Genomic DNA, 18402 nt, shown 5'->3' with positions numbered 1-18402 from the left:
CATCCACGGCCTGTCCCACCCGGGCGCGAGGGCCTCCCAAAGGCTGATCGCCGACAAGTTCGTCTGGCATGGCCTCCGGAAGGCCGTCCGCGGCTGGGCCAGGACATGCCTCGCGTGCCAGCGCGCCAAGGTGCACCGGCACACCCAGGCCCCGTTGGCCCCGTTCACGGTGCCGGAACGCCGGTTTGACCACGTCCACGTGGACCTGGTGGGACCTCTGCCCCCCTCGCGGGGTTTCACCCACGTCCTCACCATGGTGGACCGCACCACCCGGTGGCCGGAGGCCGTGCCCTTGGCGTCGACAACGGCGGCCGATGTCGCGCAGGCTTTCATCGCCACCTGGGTCGCCCGGTTCGGCGCCCCCTCAGACATCTCATCCGACCGCGGCCCCCAGTTCACCTCGGAGCTCTGGGGGGCGGTTGCGCAGGGGCTCGGGGTCCGGCTGCACCGAACCACGGCCTACCACCCCCAGGCTAACGGCCTGTGTGAGCGATTTCACCGCTCATTGAAGGCCGCGCTCCGGGCCACCCTCCGCGACGGCGGCTGGGTCGACAGGCTCCCCTGGGTCCTGCTGGGCCTCCGGACGGCGCCCAAGGAGGACCTGCGCGCATCCGCGGCGGAGTTGGTCTTCGGGCAACCGCTGCGGGTGCCGGGCGAGTTCCTCCCCGACTCCACGGCACCATGGTCCGCGGCACAGCAGCGCTCCGCTCTGCAAGAGACCGCCCAGAGGTTCGCCCCGGTGCCAACGGCATGCCACGGGCACCCACCGACGCACGTCGCCCCGGAGCGTCGCACGGCGGAGTACGTCTTCGTCCGCCACGATGCCCATCGGACACCACTGCGGCCCCCGTACGACGGGCCTTTCCGCGTGCTGGAGACCGGGGCGAAGCACTTCACCCTGGACATCGGCGGTACTCCTGACCGCGTTTCGGTAGACCGCCTCAAGCCGGCCCACCTCGATGTGGACCATCCACCGCCAGTGGCCCGACCCCCACGTCGGGGCCGCCCTCCTGCGGGCGGACCCCCGGCACCGCCCAGCCCCGCCGCCACGCCGCCCCCCGGTCCTGCACCCATCCCAGGAGCAGCCAGGGGCATCCCACCTGGCATCCCTGCACCCCGGACGCCGCCGATCGCCAGGGGGCGCTTCGGCCGGGTCATTCGTCTGCCCCGCAAACTGGCCCTCCAGGTGCGCGGGAATTCTGGGGGGGCGCGTGTGGCGGACACAAAAGCCCACTGGCGTGGTGACATCATTCCACGCACCAAGTGGGCGGTGGCCACGTCCGAGGGGTAGGCGTGGCCTCATGAGAGACACCGGGCGCCCAGCCCGGAGCGGTACAGTGTTACAGTGTAGTCTTGAATAAAGGCGTTTATATGTTACCGCTTGTCCGCTTCCTCCTTGCTCACAAGCAGCGCGCATAACGCCGCGCTTTATATATATATATATATATATATATATATATATATATATATATATATATATATATATATATATATATATTTATATACAGTATATATATATATATATATATATATATATATATATATATATATATATATATATATATATATATATATATATATATATATATATATATATATATATATATATATATATATACATATATATATATATATACTGTATATATCCGGTTTAGCACATTTGCACTCATTTTTTGATTCAAGGGTTCTGTTCTTTTTCAGGGAACAAAATATGAACAAGTCTACTTGTTCAAATGAGGACGGTGTGAACCATCCTTTGCCGTCAATTAAAACGAAGAAGCCCAATGTTTGGAAACGTCTGAAGTAAATAATTTTGTTTTCCTCCTCTTGACTTTTTTAACTTGTTTCTGAGTATATCGACCATAACAAATGTACAAGAAGCTAACATTTCAATCTTTTTCAACCTAGGCAAAAGTTTACCACACATCATAAGAAGAGCAAGTGTTGTGCTGACATTGCACATGACGTGTAAGTATGAGAAAAATATCCCTTTGGAATGTCCTGACATGAAACGTGCGCGCAATGGAAATGGTACTCTTTTAAGGAAATTCAAGCTCTCCCTGGCGTATTTCAGGGTCTCCCTGTCATATTCACACATTTATTACCATTATTCACCATAGTTGGGTGGATTTGTGACAAAATATCAGAAAGATGTTCACCTCTGGCAGGAAGCATAAAAATTGGTATACAAGTGTTTTAAGGTATGCTGAATTGAAATAGATGTGGAGACATTTGATAGGATCAACGTAACGTTCTCAAAAATGAGGTTTTGGGGGACCTGGTGTTTTTGCATTTTGCCAATTTCGCACTATTCGCGGTAGGAGGGTACAGTTGGTTCTTGGCCTGACATCTTATTGTGGCTTCAATGATCATTTAGCAGCATACATTACTGGAATGGGGAATGGGTATATAAATACCGATAATATGGTGAATTACTTATCACATTGTGTTAGTTATCTCACTCTACATGGACTCTCCACCATAACTGCTGGCATCAACTGCACTGTGAAATGAGAAAAATTTAGATTTCTTTAAATGTGCCACAATTTAATAAATTTCAAAATACACCTGCATGTATATTTCTTCCAATCCATGCTAAATGGAATAACAGTCCCAAATAAGTAATCTAGACAGTGTTTCTCTGGGAACATGTAGTGTTATGTGCTATGCTACTGGTAGTCGAAAATTGCAAAAAGACATATACTTTTTTTCTCTTTTTGGAAGTTAGATGTATGGGCAGTAATATACGTATGTATTCTGTTCAGAAAGTTGACAACAGACAGATATGGAAAGACTTATTTAATTCACAAAAAGATGTAATATGCAACATAGTATAAGCATGAAATTTGGTAACAAACATCCAGAGCCCTTGATCGCCTGCATTTACCCACAATGTCAGTTTCTTGTTAATTTTCTAAATACCACATGGCTGCTCAAACAAAGGCAACAATGTATGACAGGGGAATTTTAAGATACCAATTACTTTGTTATGCAAGTTATCGATATTTAGAAATGCACCAGAAATAAAGCCAACCAGCTGAATTTCATAAAACCAGACAAAACAAGCATTCTGAGTATTGCGCTGCAATACATGTCCCCGACCAAAGTTCAAGGTGCCATAACTTTGTCAAAAATGATCGAATATGCAAATTTATGCACGGTTGATGCTGGTTTTCAAACTTGATCTGAGGTATGCTGAGACACGTGTGTCACGCCTCGCCTCGTTGATAAGCCCGCAAGGTCGCTCCGTGGAGCGGCCTGCACGTATTGCACTGTGTACAACAACAACATGCATTTTAAGGCCATGTTCCCTGCTAGAGCGGGGGTTAGCCTTGCGGTCCCCATGACAATCTTCTCCATTTTGCCCTATTTTCTGCATCTCTCCTTGTTAACCCCCTTGCCCGCATTTCTTCTTCCACCATCTTTAGCCAAGTCTTTCTCGGTCTTCCCCGTCCTCTACTTCCTTCTACATTAACTTCCATCACTCTTCTCAACCAGTCACTTTCATCCTTCCTCAATACATGACCAAACCATCTCAACCTGTTCCTCTTCACAGCATCAATCACAGGCAATATTCCCATCATCTTTCGCAATTCATCATTTGTCTTCCTCTCTCTCAACGATACTCCGCACATCCATCGAACCATTCGCATTTCCACCCTTTCCAGCCTTCGTTGCTGCTCTACGTTCATTACCCATGTCTCGCTCCCATAAATCATAACACTTCTCACACATGCAGCATACACCTTTCCCTTCAGCTTCAGCGACACTCTCCTCCTCATCAGCACGCCACTCAGTTCCCGAAACTTCTTCCATGCACATCTCACTCGAGCAACCGTTGCCGAGTCTGATCCACCTTCTCCATTCAGCATGTCTCCGAGGTAGCAAAATGTTTTCACACCTTCCAGCTTCACGCCGTCTCCAAGATCCAACTCAACATTTCCTCCATCTGCAGCTCCCTCTGTGCACACCTTTCATTTGAATGTAGCTGCCACACTGGTTAATGACCCTCTCAGACCACTACATTTTTGATGAGCCCACTCAGCACACATTGTACATTGAATGGAGTTCACTCCGACACCCTTCCTGCACACAGCACACGGCCACTTCCCAGTTCTTTCCACCTCACCACATGCTTTACCACTTGCCATCACCTTTGTCTTTCCGATATTCACCTTCAGACATTTTGTCTCCATACATTCCTTCCACTTGTTCATCTTTTCCTTCAGTCCATCCATACTTTCCGCAATCAACACCAGATCATCTGCATACAACAACTCCCACGGTAAACCCTCCTTTACGGTCTGAGCCAGCACCTCCATCACAGCTACAAATAGTAGTGGACTTAGTACCGACCCCTGATGCACTCCCACCTTCACCTCAAACTCACCACTGTTCCCGTCCTTCGTCCTTACAGCTGTGCATGCTCTTTTGTACATTGCCATCACTACTCTGATCAACCATTCCTCCACTCCTAACTTCCTCAATGCCCATGTCAATACTTTGCGTGGAACCCTATCGAATGCTTTCTCCAGATCAACAAACCCAAAAAACAACTTCTTCCTCTTATCCATGTACTTCTCCTGCAACTGCCTCACAATGAAAAGCGCATCTGTCGTTCCTCTTCCTGGCATAAATCCAAACTGCATTTCGTCGATCTTCACTTTCTTCCTTATCCTCGTCTCCAACACCCTTTCCAATACCTTCATTCCATGCTCCAATAACTTTATCGCTCGGTACGAGCCACACTCCAGAGGGTCACCTTTCCCCTTGTATAGAGGGACGAGGGTACTCATTTCCCAATCCACTGGAATGCGGCCTTCTTTCACCACCAGATTACAGATCTCTGTCATTCTCTTCACACCCCAATTTCCTGCTGCCTTCAACATATCTCCCACAACTCCCGTCGGCCCTCCCGCTTTTCCACTCTTCATTGCTTTTATCGCTTCCTCAACTTCCTTCTCAGTTATCTTCTCTGCCGGTCCTAAAACTGGGTTACTCTCTATGTTGCCATCCCATTCATTCTCTGTATTCAACAGCATTTCCATATATCTTTTCCATCTTCCTTTAATTCCATCTGGGTCGACAACGATTTGTCCCACTTCATCCTTCAAGCAACTCACCCCCATCACATCACACCTCTCTTTCGCTATCTGCTTTGCAATCCTGAATACTGCTTTCTGACCCTCTTCCGAATCCAAGCGTTCTCCGAACATTTTCCTACATGCCTCCTGCGCCTTTGCTACCTCTTTCTTTGCAGCCTTCCTGGCTGCCTTATAACTTTCATGCTCTGCTGTTTCTGCTCCCGTACCCTTCGCCTTCTGCCAATCTTTGAACTTCTTCCTCTTCTCGTCAATCCTCTTTCCAACCTCAACATCCCACCACCATGTTTCCGAGTGCCTCGGTGGTCCTTTTGTCCATCCACATACCTCACCAACGGCTCCCAACAGACTAGCTTTCATTGACATCCAACCACTTTCAAGCTCAACCACATCATCCTCTACCCTACTCAGCCTCTCTTTTAATGCCTCCCTTACTGTCACCTCTTTCAACCTCCACACCTTCATTCTCGGTTGGTACTTCACCCGCCGAGCTCTCCTCGCACCTTTCACCCTTATGTCGCAGACAACCAAGTGGTGCTGTGAAACAGCCTCCTCCCCCGGGATCACCTTTGTGTCCCGGAGGTGCCCCCTATCTCGCCGACGCACCATCAGGTCGTCAACAGTTGTCGTCGACCCACCCGACGTGTATGTAACAAGCTTATTGTCCTCTTTCTGGAACTGAGTATTACAAATCAACAAATCAGCTCCATCAGCAAACTCCAAAATCCTTTCACCTTCTCCATTTCTCACACCATATCCGTAACCCCCATGAACTCCCTCAAAACCATCCATACTCCTTCCCACATGTCCATTCAGGTCTCCTCCCACCACAACAACTTCCTCATCTTTCACGTTTTCCATCAGCTTCTCTATCGCACACCAGAACTTGTCCTTCTCTTCATCGCTTCGACCAACCTGCGGAGCATATCCCGAGATGACGTTCACCAAGAGCTTTCCAATCATCATTTTCACCATCATCAACCTATCACTCACTCTAGTCACACTCACCACACTGTCTACAAACTCCTCAGAAAACAGGACACCAACACCATTCACGCCCTCCGGGCACCCTTGCCACACAAACTTGTATTTCTGTCCCTGCCTACCCTTCACCATTCTCACACCACTTCCCTTCCATCTCGTCTCTTGCACACAACATATGTCCACTCTTCTTCTGACCAATACTTCCACCACTTCTCCTGATCTCCCTGTCATTGTCCCCACGTATTGCACTGTGTGAATTATATAAATTATTACCAACTCACGGTCTGAGGTACGAGCGATTCAAGAGATATCCATTTTTTTATGGCACATTGGAGAAGCCAATGCGAGGTTTCTTCTTCCTCAGCTTGTCACAACTCTGTCAAATGCGATCGAGTTAAAAAAAGTCAGAATTTGACCAAATCTGTTTTATTCGTTTGTTAATATACCTCAGCTATTGACAAATCTTAAATTAGTATTTTATTTGAGGTTAAAATGACCGCGACAGGTCGTGTCCAACGATGCTTTCAGTCTGTACATGTGATAAATAATTAAATCCGCACACTTGACACCTCTTCTTCTTCACGCAATAACAACTTCTAGCTTCCAGACCGTACATCCAATCATCTTGAAATTTTGCACACTTGTTACTCTTCATGACTTATACTATAGTCTGAAGTTTCACGTCGATCAATAAAGCGATTCAAGAGATATCCATTTTTTAAATATTTTCGTTTAATTAACGATATCTGCCAAACCACGTGAGCTATCACAAATTCCGAAAGGACATTTTAGTAGACTGACATGCGGAACAGATCTGTGAAGTTTCCCCTCGATTGGATCAAAAATGAGGGTGGGGCTCGGTTTTAAAGGTTCATGCTTAAAAACGTCATAACTCTGAAACCATGTGATGCATGACGTCATGCTCGCTGACTTTGTTGTTCGTCATGGGTATGCGATTCTGCCTGCAAAGTTTGGCCTCGATCTGTTCAGCCGTTGCAGAGAAAAAGGGGTTTTCGTGTTTTCACGAAAAACAATATGGCGCCCGAACCACGTGACCTGTGACGTCATAATTACCATTAAAATATTCTACAGACCGAGTCCCTCCTATGGTGAAATTTTGATCTCAATCGGTCCTATTATTGCAGAGAAAATGGTTTTTAAAGGAAATTAAAACTTAAAATGGCACTGAGTTAAGGATCATCAGAATTATAAGAATTCCCAAAGTTGAAGTGCCATACCTTTGTCAAAAATGATCGAAACGTCGTGAAGTTCGAACTTGATCTGTAACTTATCATGAGGAAACGACGTGCCAAGTTTGAAATCATTAGCATTAAGCGTTTAGAAAAAAAGTCCGGAAAACTGTTCTTTGCGTGATGGATGGACGGACGGACGGACGGACGGACGGACGGACTGACGGACTGACGGACTGACGGACTGACTGACGGACTGACGGACTAACTGACGGACTGACGGACTGACGGACTGACGGATGGCGTGCAAGCCTATAGTCCCCTCCGGTGTACACCGGTAGGGGACTAATAAAGTCTATGGTTAAACAGTCCACAAGTGCACCTCTATAAGTTATATGTCAAGGACAATGTTAATTAATAAATAAAAAATTACATTATTTGTACATAACAAATGTACATGTTGTGTTATGTTATGATTGTGTGTTCTATAATAGACGGACATATCTATTATTGTATATATGACACAATGGACATGTAAATAAGATGTAAACCTCTAACAAGAACATTGTCAACCAATTCTCTGACATCATCAAAAATTAGTACCACGTTGAATGGCTGTCAAATGTCAAATGTCAAAAATGTCAAAAGTCAAATGTCTCCACCTCTATTTCAATTCAGCATACCTTAAAACCCTCATATACCAATTTTTATGCTTCCTGCCAGAGGTGAACATGTTTTTCACATATCCGCCCAACTACCATTATTACATACTAGCCGAATGCACCCGGCCTTGCCCGGGTTCTTTTAGAATGAATATACTACTATAATTCAGCTTTTACTCGTGGCCGTAGAAGATTGACTACTATAATTCAGCTCAGCTTTTAATTGCGAAATGGGCCCAGCCCAGCCGAGGCGGCCTCGCCACCTAGCCTATATCCTTCCCGGGGCCCGTCCCGACATTTTTCGTCCTTTTTGAATGAATTTACTGCTATAATTCAGCTTTTACTCGTGGCCGTAGAAGATTGACTACTATAATTCAGCTCAGCATTGAATTGCGAAATGGGCCCAGCCCGGCCGAAGCGGCCTCGACCGGCCTCGCCACCTAACCTATAACCTTCCCGGGGCCCGTCTCGACATTTTAAGTTCTTTTTTGAATGAATTTACTACTATAATTCAGCTTTTACTCGTGGCCGTAGAAGATTGACTACTATAATTCAGCTCAGCTTTTCATTGCGAAATGGGCCCAGGCTGGCCGAGGCGGCCTCGACCGGCCTCACCACCTAGCCGAAACCTTCCCGGGGCCCGTCCCGACATTTTTTGTTTCAGAGGTTTCCTCCTATCTTTCACCGTTCAGGAGATTAGCGCGTGCAGACAAACAAACAAACAGAAACTTTCTTTTATACATATAGAAGATTATGTCTTTCTCGGTCGAGCTGATGTAGGACCCAAGGTACTTGAAGTCGTTCTTGACTGACAGAGTGGAACCATTGAGTGTCAAGATCTTGACCTCGTCTGTGATGTTGAAAGCCATCACTTCGGTCTTATTCACATTCCGACTGAGGCTCACCTTCTTACACTCACGCTCTACATTCAGGAGCAGTTCCTGCGCTTGTTGTACGTGGTTGGACACAAGGGCAATGTCGTCAGCGAAGTCAAAATCTGTCACCGTCACCGGGCCGACTCGCCTGCTCGTCCTGGGGGTGATTGTGAAGCCAAACACTTCCTACAACACAAATCTCGATTTTGAACACTCGATTTTGAACACTACAACACAAATCGGAACATGAAACGGCACATTAGCAGTAGTTTGACTCTGAAATTGGGACGGAATGTCGTCCCGAGCGCACAGAGGAGTGAGGTAATTGTTTTAGTCTGTCTGTCTGGAGAATGAAATTGAAAATCATTCCAAACATGAAACTTCTTGTTTTAGTGACATCCTAAAAAACACAAACACCAGGCACAAATAACGAATTAAACGTGTTAAATAAGGTGGTGTAAAACGATCAATGGCGGTAAACTAACGAAAAAAATAGTTTCTAGAACCTTTAAAACTTTTTATTTCAAATGAATTAAATATTTGAACGCTGTGGAATACAAATTGCCTTTTTGACCTCTGGTTTCGAAAAACCTCCAGTTTAGCAGTGCTTGGACAAAATATGACCCCATCTCGACCAATCAAATTTGATGAGCTCATGTTCTCAGCTTTGGGGAAATCGAGATTTGGACAAAATCCCGGCTCGTACGAAATATATCATGCGAGGAAAGGCAAAGCAAGAATTGAAAAGACAGTTTATTACCAGCAGCATGTCGTTTTTCTCAAGATTGCGGGGAGTAAGGTGTTCTATGAACTCTCTAGTTTACTTATGATCACTTGCCGGTGGGAGGATGGAGTGGTGCGTGATTGCGGAGGACGTATGAGAGCATCATCAGGGAATGAGGTGTGTCAGCTGATGGATGAACAAACATCGAGAGCACATTCATTTGTCCACCTGCTCGTCTCAACCAGAATGATGGGGTTTTTTTGTTATTTTTTTATGCACCTTTGCCAGATATTTTATTTTACGTGATGTTTAGTTCGTGCAGGGTCATTGTAGTGTCAGTTGTTGAAATGGAGAATGTATGTATATATATATATATATATCAGTTCAAAACACCTGGTCACAAATGTGCCGCACTGACCGGGTCCTCAGTCGAGGTCCTCAGCATCATCCCGTTTCGGCCCTTCAACCTCGATACGGTCAGCTAAGGTGGGCCAGCAGGGGCACATACACATCCACATGCAGCAACTGCACCTGGATGCGTACATACCCCCACCCCCAGCCAGTGCGAACAACAACAACACCTCCACATCCAGAATCCACAGCACCCAAAAAAACATGGTGGAACACTCAAACGCCCACCTTTATACCCTTCACCACTCACCAACAAAACACACCAGATCATTCGTACACACCCATACACACACATACACACACATATGACGGGACTCGTTGACTTTGGACTCGAGACTGAGAGGACTCATGACTGAGAGAAGGAACAACTGATATATTTATTGGATTCGTTATACACAAGCTTGTGGAAAGCAGATGCTGAAGAAGAAGAAGCTCACAGAGACCAACTTCCCAGCTGAATGCTCTAAAATAATTCGATCAAGCTTCATTTTATAAAGGGAATATTGGGGGTGGCCTTAGCTCACAAGACAAAGAGACGGTGTGTTCATCCAAGGCCACTCATGGGTAAGCCTTGATAAGAGGCAACATGTTGCTCATAGAAGCTTGGTTGGGAAACTACAAAGGGAGTGGATAGTCGTTGACAAAGTTTTGTGGGAGGCTAGAAAAACAACATCTTGCACCAAAGGCTATGGAAGGGAAAACAATTGGTCTTTCACAGAGTAAGGATATAACAAGCTCAAAAAGGACATAAAAGGAAAAAAGATTAAAAGGATACAGCAATCAATCAAGACAGAGCATATATTTGGTTATAGTTGGTAATTGGTAGAACAGCAATAAAGCACAAAAGGGGAGGGGGATCTCAAGCCCCACACATACACACATAACACCAACTAACCAACCACCTACCCTTGCATCATACACCACTCAACACACAAAAACACACACTCATGCAAAAATTAATTCATGCAAAAACACACACCCTCACCCACTCACTCATATACACAAAATAAGAAATAATAATGGCAACAAAAAAAAAAACAACCAACCTACACCGTTCGACATGCCTCCATAAACTTCCTCCATATCCAAAATGAGCCTTTCAAGGCAACCTGGACCACCTTGTCACACATCCTCTTTCTTTCTGTCCCACACACTCCCAGCCTAGCAAGAAATGCAGAAAAGGAATTGCCAATATACCCTCTACACCCCACCTCAAATGGCTGACACAAAACTCACCAACCCTTCTCCCGGCACTCTGCCTCCATCCAGCTCACTGTACTTTCCTCTCTTCCTCTTGTGCACCTCCTCCATGTTCTCTTCCCAAGGTGCCGACAACTCCCCTAAGATGACCTGTCTTGTTGCACTTGACCAAATGACAATGTCAGGCCGCAACCTTTTCACACAGATCTCCTCTGGGAATACCAATTGTGGCTTTAGGTCTGCCACCACCTGCCAATCACAAGCATCTGACAGCCCTCTTGCTTTCCACCTCCTCCTCTTTCCACCTCTTACCACTTGGCCCTCTTTGACAAACCACACCTCTCCCCCATCAGTCTCCTTCTCCACTCTTCTCTCTCTCTCTCGATCTCAGCACCTCTTGTTGCACCATCTGCACCACCACCGCCAGCACCTGATCATGTCGCCACCTGTATCTTCCTGGTGCCAATGCTACTGAGCATGCACTCGGTGCATGCTGCACCGTTCCCACACCTCCACACAAATAACATCTCTCCTCGTGCAACAACCCCCACAATCTCAAGTTTACTGGTGATGGAAGCACATCATACGTTGCCCGCAACAGGAAATTCAACAATATTGGCTCCATCCTCCAAATCTGTGTGACAGATTTTCAACAACAACAGTTATTTCAACATTATAACAACAAACAATAACAACAGTTATTTCAACAGTTATTTCAATTTTCGACAACAACAGTTTCAACAACAGAAATTCAACAATATTTTATTTTACGTGATGTTTAGTTAGTGCAGGGTCATTGTTGTGTCTGTGTCAGTTGTTGAAATGAAGAATGTATGTATATATATATATATATATATATATATAATATCCGGTTTAGCACATTTGCACTCATTTTTTGATTCAAGGGTTCTGTTCTTTTTCAGGGAACAAAATATGAACAAGTCTACTTGTTCAGATAATGACGGTGTGAACCATCCTTTGCCGTCAATTACAACGAAGAACCCCAATCTCTGGAAACGTCTGAAGTAAATAATTTTGTTTTCCTCCTCTTGACTTTTTAAACTTGTTTTTGACTCTATCAACCATAACAAATGCATAAGAAGCTAACATTTCAACCTTTTCCACCTAGGCGAAAGTTTACCACACGTAAGAAGAAAAAGTGTTGTGGTGACATTGCACATGACGTGTAAGTATGAGAAAATATCCTTTTGGAATGTCTTGACATGAAACGTGCTCGCAATGGAAATGGTACTCCTTTAAGGAAATTCAAGCTCTCCCTGTCGTATCTCCATTACATTTTGCTCTTTAAATATTTTCTGTACCATTGTTCGGAGGTTTCAGGGCTGATGGATTCTACTGACTTGTTGAAACTGAGTTGGCGTGTCTCTTGTGAAGATTTGACAAATTGTTGCAGGTACCCTGAACAAAAGACAAATTCCTGCCAGTCAACAAAACGATTGGTCAACCGATTCGTGAAAATCTTGAACCACACCTGTTCCCACTGCTCCAACTATTCCCACAGCCAGACTCCAAAATAAGGGATAGGTATTTGACGAAGAAGAGAAAGTTAAAGGTGATACGAATGTCTATCGAGAAGGGCAAATGACAAGCGTCAGGTGGTACCTGATCTGAAGAGAGGGATGTGAATTATTATTATTATTATTATTATTTTTTTGCATACAAGATCGAGGCTCGTGTAAGAGCTAACATTAATCACAAAGAAACATAAACGGACACATAAAAATATAATAAAGGGAGCAGGAGACAAGATGGGGTGAGAGAGAGAAGCACACAAGTACAACAGTGGAGAACAGGGACATCGCGAGATCTGTGGGAGGGAGAGGGCAGGGGAAGGGGAGGGGATGGGAGAGGTATGAAACAAATGGACACTGGTGGTGAACAGCTGTTTTAAAGACATGGAGGGAGGAGTGGGATTGAAGAGAGTGAGGGAGTTTGTTCCAGAGGCAGGAAAAAAGAGGAATGAAAGAGTGAAGGTGAGCAGAGATATCAGGTATGAAAATACTTGGCAGGGTAGCACAGTGTAGTGGTGTTGTTTGCTGTCTGAATGTAGAAAACACAAAGAACCAATGCAGTCTGATTTTCACCTGCCTTACTGCATTTTTATTCTGACATTGTTTCTTATTTGTGACATTTATTTTACGATGGCTTTACACAATCTTTATTTTCTGCAGGAATGCTGAGCCTCAAGAAACAAATGCATCTGTTGATGAAGAGCTGTCAACTGGTGAGTGATATCTGATATCTCTTACAATTCTTCCTTCCTACATTCCCTGAATTCACCTGCATTCCACCCCTCCTCCAACGTTTTCAAACGGATCTCTGACTCAAAAATCACAAGAAACTCATTTTGCAATAAATGTTCGTTTTCCATAAATAGTCCAACACTTTCTAAAATCCAAACTCACCCCTCCCTAATCTCCCCCATATCTGAACTTAGTGATATTCTGTCCATTGATCTTTTTCTGTCACAATATCTGTTTTATGTTCATTTTGCCTCTTCTTTCCACGATCTTCTCTCTGTCATGGTGAAGATGATGAGAGTACTTCCTGTGATGGTAGTTTTAGCAGTGCTGATATTGGAGAGTACGAGGTGCAGCAGGTGGTGGTAAGCAAGACATTCAATTTCCTTTTTGTGCCTCCGTTGCCGAAGTCGCCGGAGGCATTATGTTTTAAGGTTGTCCATCCGTCCGTCCATGATAGGTTTTCATTCCCGCGCTAACTTGAGAACTGCTGAATGGATCTTAGTCAAAATTGGTGCAGGTATGTATAATGAGGTAATGATTAGCTGATTAGATTTTGGGGTCACGAGGTGAAAGATCAGAGGTCATGTTTGGTAAAAATCCTGTTACCTCAATAACTTGTGAACCAGTGATATGATTCTGCCCAAAGTTGATACAAGTATGTATTATGATGCTAAGATTAAATTATTTGATTTTGGCGTCAAGAGATCAAAGGGTCAAAGTCTGTGATAGGTCTACAACTTGAGAATGACTGAACGATCTCATTCAAACTTGGCTTAGGTATGTATAATGATGTAAAGGTTAACTGATTAGATTTTCCGGTCAAGAGGTCAAAGGTCACAGGTTATGTTAAGTAAAAATTATGTTGCTGCGCCAACTCGTGAACGAGTAATGGGATTTTGAACAAACTTGGTATTCGTGTTTATGATACAAACATGAACTGATTGGATTGTGGCATCAACAAATTAAAGTTCAGAGGTCATGTCAGGTAAAAATGTGATAACTTGAGAACAGCTGATGGGATTTAAACCAAACTTGGTGCAGGTATTATAATGATGTAAACATGAACTGATTAAATTTTGGGGTGACGAGGTCAGATGTCCTGTTTCGGAAAAAACATCTGTTGCTGTTCTAACTTGTGAACCGGCAATGGGATTTTGCCCAAACTTGGTATAAGTATATGTTATGATGCAAAGTTGAACTTCTTCTATTTTGGCATCAAATGTGAGAATTGAGGTGATTTGGTGATTTTAGTGAGGTCAGAGGTCATGTCAGGTAAAATGTGATTCTTGAGATCATCTGAATGGATTTAAATCAAACTTGTTACAAGTATGTATAATGATGTAATAATATGGGCGGAGGCATATCGGTCGATGTCATGACGTCGAAGAATGTCGTTGTAGTTCTCATTACCATTAATAGGATTTGCGTGGGATGTGTTCCTAACGTCGCAATTTCACGTATCGTATTTCACTTCTTACCGGTGATATTCCTCTCTTTTTGATTCATGGCAATTATATTGAAGTACACAAACGTACAGTAGTTCTATCGAAGATTTTGCGATTTCCCAATTTTGTACTTTGTGATGTATTATGGTGTTTCTGTCAGTCTTGTAAGTTCTGAAAACGTTGGAGAATATAAGTTACGTCTTATAAAATGATGTACGTGTGAGTTGAGGCGACGTAAGTCGGGTAGTGGTATAATTACGTGATGACATAATGGGTGGTATTACTCTATTTATTTATTATACCAATTATTTCCTCCTTTTTAGTTCCCATGAGATATCTTAGTCGTTGATGTGAGCTGCCTAGCTTGGGTTTGAATCCCAACCCAGCTATAAACTGTCATTCCGGTGTTTCATAGGCAGGGTGATTCATCAATGCATGTGCCGTCCTTCGGATGGACGTTAAACTGGTCATCCGTATGCCGGAATTAATTGGTGGACATTAAATATCCCACGATGTCCTTCGCAAAGAGGAGGCAAACTATCGCTGGCAACCTGAACACATTTCAAATTCCTGCCCCAACTTCCGTACACTGAGCTGGAGTGGTGACCTGACCAGCATTGTGGCCAAATATCTGCTCTGCCTAGAGTATGGTACAATGGTACATGAATGTGAATATGATGATAATTATTATCGAGTTGATGTGAAATAATCATTTAAACATGTCTTTATTTATGACCCTCGCCAGAGGAGAGGGAATTGCATTTGAATCCGTTTATTTGTTTGACTGTCTGGTCTGTTTTTCTGTCTGTCTGTTTGTCTGTGTGTTTGTCTGTCTGTTTGTCTGCACAGAATAAATATGATTTTCTCTGCATCCGTTGGTCCAATTGACAGGAAAGTTTCACCATAGGTGCTTCTCCTCCTGTAGAATTTGTAATGAGTATGATGACGTCCTATGTCACGTGGTATGGGCACCATCTTGGAAGAACCGAAAAACTTTTCACCTCTATATCTCCAAAAAGCGCTGCATATAAAATATTGAGACATGGCTCCTTGCAAAGAACTCTCCATGGGTAATACTAATAACATATGTTAATGATGATGTCATAGGTGTCTCCATCATGACGTCACAATTCGACAAGTACAAAACGTCATCCAATCAAGATGAAATTTCTTGAGCATCATCTCGGGATAAATTGGTGGAGAAAAAACATAAAATGATAATCGGTCATGTGGTTCGGCCGCCATTTTTGTTTTAGCACAGAAGCCTTAAAAATCACTAAAACATGTACTGGCAAGGGTCTTCAATCTCTGATTGCTCTTTTTTGTTTCTATTTTATTTCAGAAGCACTGTTGTGACGCTCTATTTTTGCCTTTGTTTTCAGTTCACGGAGTGGGAGGTTATCTCCAAAATTGGAGAAGGGAGTGGTGGATTCGTTTACAAAGTAAAGAATGTCAACTCTTCAGAAGAGGTACATGCTTGTGATAAACTTCCTGTGTCTTCATTTCACTTTCTGGGAGATGGAACAGCTTGTGGGAGAGTGAGATAGAACACAGAACAGAACACTGTGGAAAATACAGATAGCAGGGTAGAGGGACATGGCAGAGAGACACATGGAAGAACGATGAGAGCAAAGGGATCGTGAAATTCTCCTGCATCTGAATGCATCTTCTCTATTTCTGATGAGATGAACGATGCTTTTCATTTTGACTTGCAGGCCCCACATCACCTGTCGAAGATTACATCATAGATGTGTTTATAATGTGTAATCTGTGACATGTGATGGATGTGTGTCATAAATCTCACCAAAATAATTGGGAAAACCACTTGATGCAAAGTCGAGGGGGTTTCTTCATTCCTACCATTGCTTTTCTTTTCTTTTTTCCCCCAATTAACACTTTGATGCTCCTCACTGCCCCCAACTCCCTTCTGCTCCCTCATTCCTTGTACCTCAATCTTTTGTCCTTCTACCAATTCCTACCACTCGACGACATTCACCTGTGGTGTGTTCATGTAATTGTTTACCTATTCCCCTTTTTATCCCCCGTCTATATGAAGTTGTTCCTTTCTGTCATTTATTTCCGACGTTGACTTCAGTATAAACAGATATAATAATTGTATATCATGACACAACAATATCACATGTTCTACTCATTTTCCCACATTGCAACTGAGATGCTAAAATAAGATCTCTTGTCGCCTCTTTCAGGTTGCTTTGAAGAAGGCAAAATCTTTTGAGGCTTCATTACGAGTAAGTTTGTTTGGTTTTTTTTGTTTTTGTTTTTTTTTGTATACAAGATCGAGGCTCGTGAAAGAGCTAACATTAATCACACAAAAAGTCAAACCGACACACAAAACACAAAAAATAAGGGGAGCGGCAGACAAGCTGGGGAGAGAGGGGGAAGGACTCAAACACAACATTTGAGAGCAGGGACATCGGGAGAAATGTGGGAGGGGAGGGCTTGGGGGGAGGTGGGAGAGGTATAAAACATATGAACACTGCAAGGACTTCCAGGAAAGAAGTTGGAATTTCAAAAAAAAAAGTGTATCTGGGGTGAATTAGCGGGGGTAGAAAAGATCAAGGTTTTGGATGGGGGAAGATAAGAGATGGCGGTGAACAGCTGTTTTAAATTTACATGGATATCGTGGTGTTTTTAACTGTTAAACTAACAACACAGTTGAACTTGCCCCTGAACTGTCCTGGTAGAACCTTTATCTGTGAAACATCTTTGTCTCTTGCCTGCTGAGGCTGTGCGTCTCTCTGTTTGAGTTACAATCTTGTGGTTATTATGATGGGGTGACTTAACCTTAATCCACCTTATTGAATAATTTTTTTTCTCTTTTCTTCTTCCTTTGTTTTATTTTAACTTTTTTTGCAGCTCTGGCATGAAGCTTCGATAATGAAGGCGCTAAATCACCCAAACATTAGTAAGTATGGATATCACTGAAACGTAATGATGTTTGAGTGTAATATAATATAATAATAAAATGATAATATGAATGCTTGGAATGAAATACACCTCTTTATATCAACTTCATGACTTCAAGAAGGAATTTGATCATGTTCATAGAGCAAGCCTGTGGAAGATGCTGAGATCTTATGGAATTCCACAGAAGATGATCATTCTGATAAGCAAATTCTATGAACACTTTGAATGTTGTTTCGTCATAAACAACTCCTTATGAAAGTGCTTCCCAGTAGAATGTGGACTTTGCCAAGGTTGTATTACATCACCTAACCTCTTTCTGATTACTTTCAATTGATCATGAGGAACACCATATCAGATAGACCTGGAGGCATCCATTGGACCCTTTCCACCTAACTTGAAGATCTGGACTTTGCTGACGATTTAGCTGTTTTGTCATCAAAGAACACACATTTGTAAGGAAACACTGACCGGCTAGCAAGCTTTGCCAGAAGGACAGGTCCTAATATCAATACCACCAAGACCAAGGTGATGAACATCAACACCATACCTCCTGCACCCATTACTCCAAAGTGAGAAGCCCTAGAGACTGTAGATGAGTTGACATACCTAGGCACTTA

General features: G+C 43.8%; 1 protein-coding gene across 1 annotated transcript in view; it reads left to right on the top strand.

Moving 5' to 3' along the window:
* LOC137415108 (uncharacterized) overlaps nucleotides 1–18402 on the top strand; it is a 76271-nt gene that overhangs the window by 20951 nt on the left and 36918 nt on the right. Inside the window, exons 4-12 of the mRNA XM_078766039.1 lie at nucleotides 1702–1803; nucleotides 1909–1968; nucleotides 12072–12173; nucleotides 12278–12334; nucleotides 13341–13393; nucleotides 13701–13774; nucleotides 16240–16326; nucleotides 17065–17106; nucleotides 17735–17783. Coding sequence (XP_078622165.1) covers nucleotides 1702–1803; nucleotides 1909–1968; nucleotides 12072–12173; nucleotides 12278–12334; nucleotides 13341–13393; nucleotides 13701–13774; nucleotides 16240–16326; nucleotides 17065–17106; nucleotides 17735–17783 — 626 coding nt within the window. The remainder of the gene's footprint in view (nucleotides 1–1701; nucleotides 1804–1908; nucleotides 1969–12071; nucleotides 12174–12277; nucleotides 12335–13340; nucleotides 13394–13700; nucleotides 13775–16239; nucleotides 16327–17064; nucleotides 17107–17734; nucleotides 17784–18402) is intronic.

The sequence above is a fragment of the Myxine glutinosa genome, chromosome 12 (assembly GCF_964187855.1).
Source record: "Myxine glutinosa chromosome 12, kmMyxGlut1.1, whole genome shotgun sequence".
Lineage (NCBI taxonomy): Eukaryota > Metazoa > Chordata > Myxini > Myxiniformes > Myxinidae > Myxine > Myxine glutinosa.
This window is presented reverse-complemented; position numbering and strand designations above follow the sequence as displayed.